Below are 2888 nucleotides of genomic sequence, written 5' to 3'. Positions count from 1 at the left end.
GAATATACCAGGATATATTGTTCAATCTATAGCGGGAGGGATAGCTCAGTGGTCTGAGCATTGGCTGCTGAGTCCAATATTATGAGCTTAGTCCTTGAGTGGGCCATTTCAGGTTCTGGGGCAAAAAAGAAAAAGTTGAGGATTGAGCAGGTGGTTGGACGAGATGACCTCCTGAGGTCCCTTCAAACCCTTATATTCTATGATTTATTTCCATTAATTCTAACAGATGATCAGTGCCTACAGACACTAGACCACATTGGAAATCTCAGTCCAAGATTTCAGTTGATGTATTTATTTATTTTGACTCATAAGACATGGCACGAATCTGAGCATTGTCAGAAGTGAAATACAGCATTTAAGCATCAGTGTTACGCTCTGGTACGTCACCAGATGGGATATGATATGACAGATCATTTCTCTGTCTATCATTGGTATCCATATACACCCCCTCTTCCCCATCAGAGCAGTGTTCTGTCCTCAGACTGAGACTCCTGGCACTTTGCTCTGAAATCTACATTTAATTTTAAAATTTCAGCCCATAACCAGAAGAGGGAGTGAGTTTCTGAATATTTATGGAATTAATTCATGAGATTTGATTAACTTTTAACTCTGTGTTCTTTCAATGCAATTGCACAGGGTGTTTTATTGTTCCTGGACTCAAACCATGGCAGAGAGAGACTGGGGAAACCAAACGGCCATCACAGAATTCATCATTCTGGGATTCGGGGATCTCCCTGACCTGAAAATTCTTCTCTTCCTGATGTTCCAAGTGATCTACATGGCAACCGTGGCTGGGAACACTCTCATCGTGGTGCTCGTTGTGGCTGACCAGCACCTTCACACCCCCATGTACTTCTTCCTGGGCAACTTGTCCTGCTTGGAAACCTGCTACACCTCAACCATCCTGCCCAGGTTGCTGGCCAGTCTGCTGACTGGGGACAAAACCATCTCAGTCAGTGGCTGCTTCACACAACTGTATTTCTTTGGTTCTCTGGGATGTATAGAATGTTATCTCCTAGCAGCGATGTCTTATGATCGGTATTTAGCGATATGTAAACCCCTGCACTATTCAACTCTTATGAATAGTAGGTTTTGCCTCCAATTGGCTGCTGGGTCATGGTTAAATGGTTTTTTGGCTGTTACCATCTTTTTCTTATTCCTATCACAGTTAATATTCTGTGGCCCAAATGAAATTGACCATTTCTATTGTGATGTCATCCCACTGATGGAACTCTCCTGCAGTGACACCCACCTGGTCATATTGCTGGATTTCATATTAGTCTCTGTATTCACCCTGCCTCCATTCCTACTAACCCTGATATCCTATGTGTGCATTATCGCCACCATCCTGAGAATCCCTTCCACCAGTGGGAGGCAAAAGGCCTTTTCCACCTGCTCCTCTCACCTGATTGTGGTAACAATTTTCTATGGATCCATAATGATTGTATACCTGCTGCCGAAACATGATACACTGCGAGACCTGAACAAAGTGGTCTCTCTTTGCTACACAGTCCTGACTCCCCTGGTAAACCCCCTCATCTACAGCCTGAGAAACAGAGAGGTCAAGGAAGCCTTGTGCAAAGCAATCAGTATATATCTGGCTTTCACCGAAACGTGCAGAGACTCCAAGAGAATAACTTAGCTTGAGGTTTTCAAAGCTGCCTGGGTGATTTAAGCAATCAGCCCCCATTAAAATTAACTTGAAATCTCCCATTAAAAATCTCAGCACTAATGTGAAAAAGAAAAGGAAAAAGAAAAGGAGATGATCTGCATGGAGTTACCGAGACAGTCTTTATGATTCCCTGCTGTGTGATCCAGGAAAGTGAGGATGTTGACAGCTCTGTCACTCTCTCATGTTCAGCACTGATACACACAGTATGAGGGTATTTTTCTCCAGGGTGTTGGCTAAGTGTTCACCCTCTGTGAGGAGTGTGTACAGCTTCTGAAACCACACAGAGCTGACATTGTGTAAGGCAGAAAATCCACTAACAATGAAAATAAATCCCTGGGTATATCCCTTGTTCATTGTTTCTCTACGTAAGATAATAAAGTTTTGTATTCAAATCCAGCCTTTCTTAAGTTTCCATAGCAATATTTCTGATTAGGGCTAAGGTTTCAAAGAATCATAGAAGTTTAGGGTTAGAAGAGACAAAAGAAGGTCATCTAGTCAGGGACAGGTCACAGGCAATAAAGAAAAATTCATGGAAGCCCCTGACCTGTCCCTGACTTTTACTATAATTATTGTGACAATGTGGAGGTATTGTGCAGCTGTTGAGCTGGCTCTGCCCCCACCCCCCACTGTTGGGGGCTTGGAGGTCCAGGGTCTCCCTCCACCCATGTCTGGCACGTCTCCCCTGCCACTCTGCCCTCCGCCCCCATCCTACAGTGTCAAGGAGCGCTGCAGTCTGACTCACAAAGGCCTCCTCCCCCAGCCCCTCCTTGAACCAAAACTGATCAGAAGAAAGACAGTGGGAGACACATCTAAGCCCCTCCAGACAAGGGTGATATGATTAAGGAAACTCCCCAGCCTCATTTGCTTCAAAGATGGGAAAGGGAGGCATCTCTATTAGCATAGAGAATGGAGAACAGAGATTCCAAGGCAAGAACTGCACCGAACTCTGGGATCAGAAAAGCAGAGAAGCATTGCATGATGGGAAATATGTGCTCCAGATGGAAATTAACCCATGACTGCACACACCTAGCTCAGTAATTATCAGACCAATTCTAGTAATAAATCCTCTATTGATATTCAAAGTACTGAAACGACCTAATTGCATTAGGAGCTCCCGCGAAGGAACACCGCCCATAGCCAGGAATGATCAGTTCTTATTGTGTAGCCTGGACCAAACGACTTTGTTATAGTCCCTTGAATCATCAATTTTCCCATA

The 2888-nt window shown here is 44.2% G+C and overlaps 1 protein-coding gene across 1 annotated transcript; it reads left to right on the top strand.

Moving 5' to 3' along the window:
• The first annotated feature begins 664 nt into the window (after positions 1-664).
• Positions 665-1676, top strand: LOC123347039 (olfactory receptor 6N1-like). The gene has a single exon (XM_044984464.1). It carries the CDS (start codon positions 665-667, stop codon positions 1640-1642), a length of 978 nt encoding a protein of 325 aa, XP_044840399.1. The 3' UTR covers positions 1643-1676.
• Positions 1677-2888: the final 1212 nt, after the last annotated feature.

Source organism: Mauremys mutica, chromosome 12, assembly GCF_020497125.1.
Source record: "Mauremys mutica isolate MM-2020 ecotype Southern chromosome 12, ASM2049712v1, whole genome shotgun sequence".
Lineage (NCBI taxonomy): Eukaryota > Metazoa > Chordata > Testudines > Geoemydidae > Mauremys > Mauremys mutica.
The sequence above is the reverse complement of the archived record's forward strand: the minus strand, read 5'-3'. Positions and strand labels throughout refer to the sequence as shown.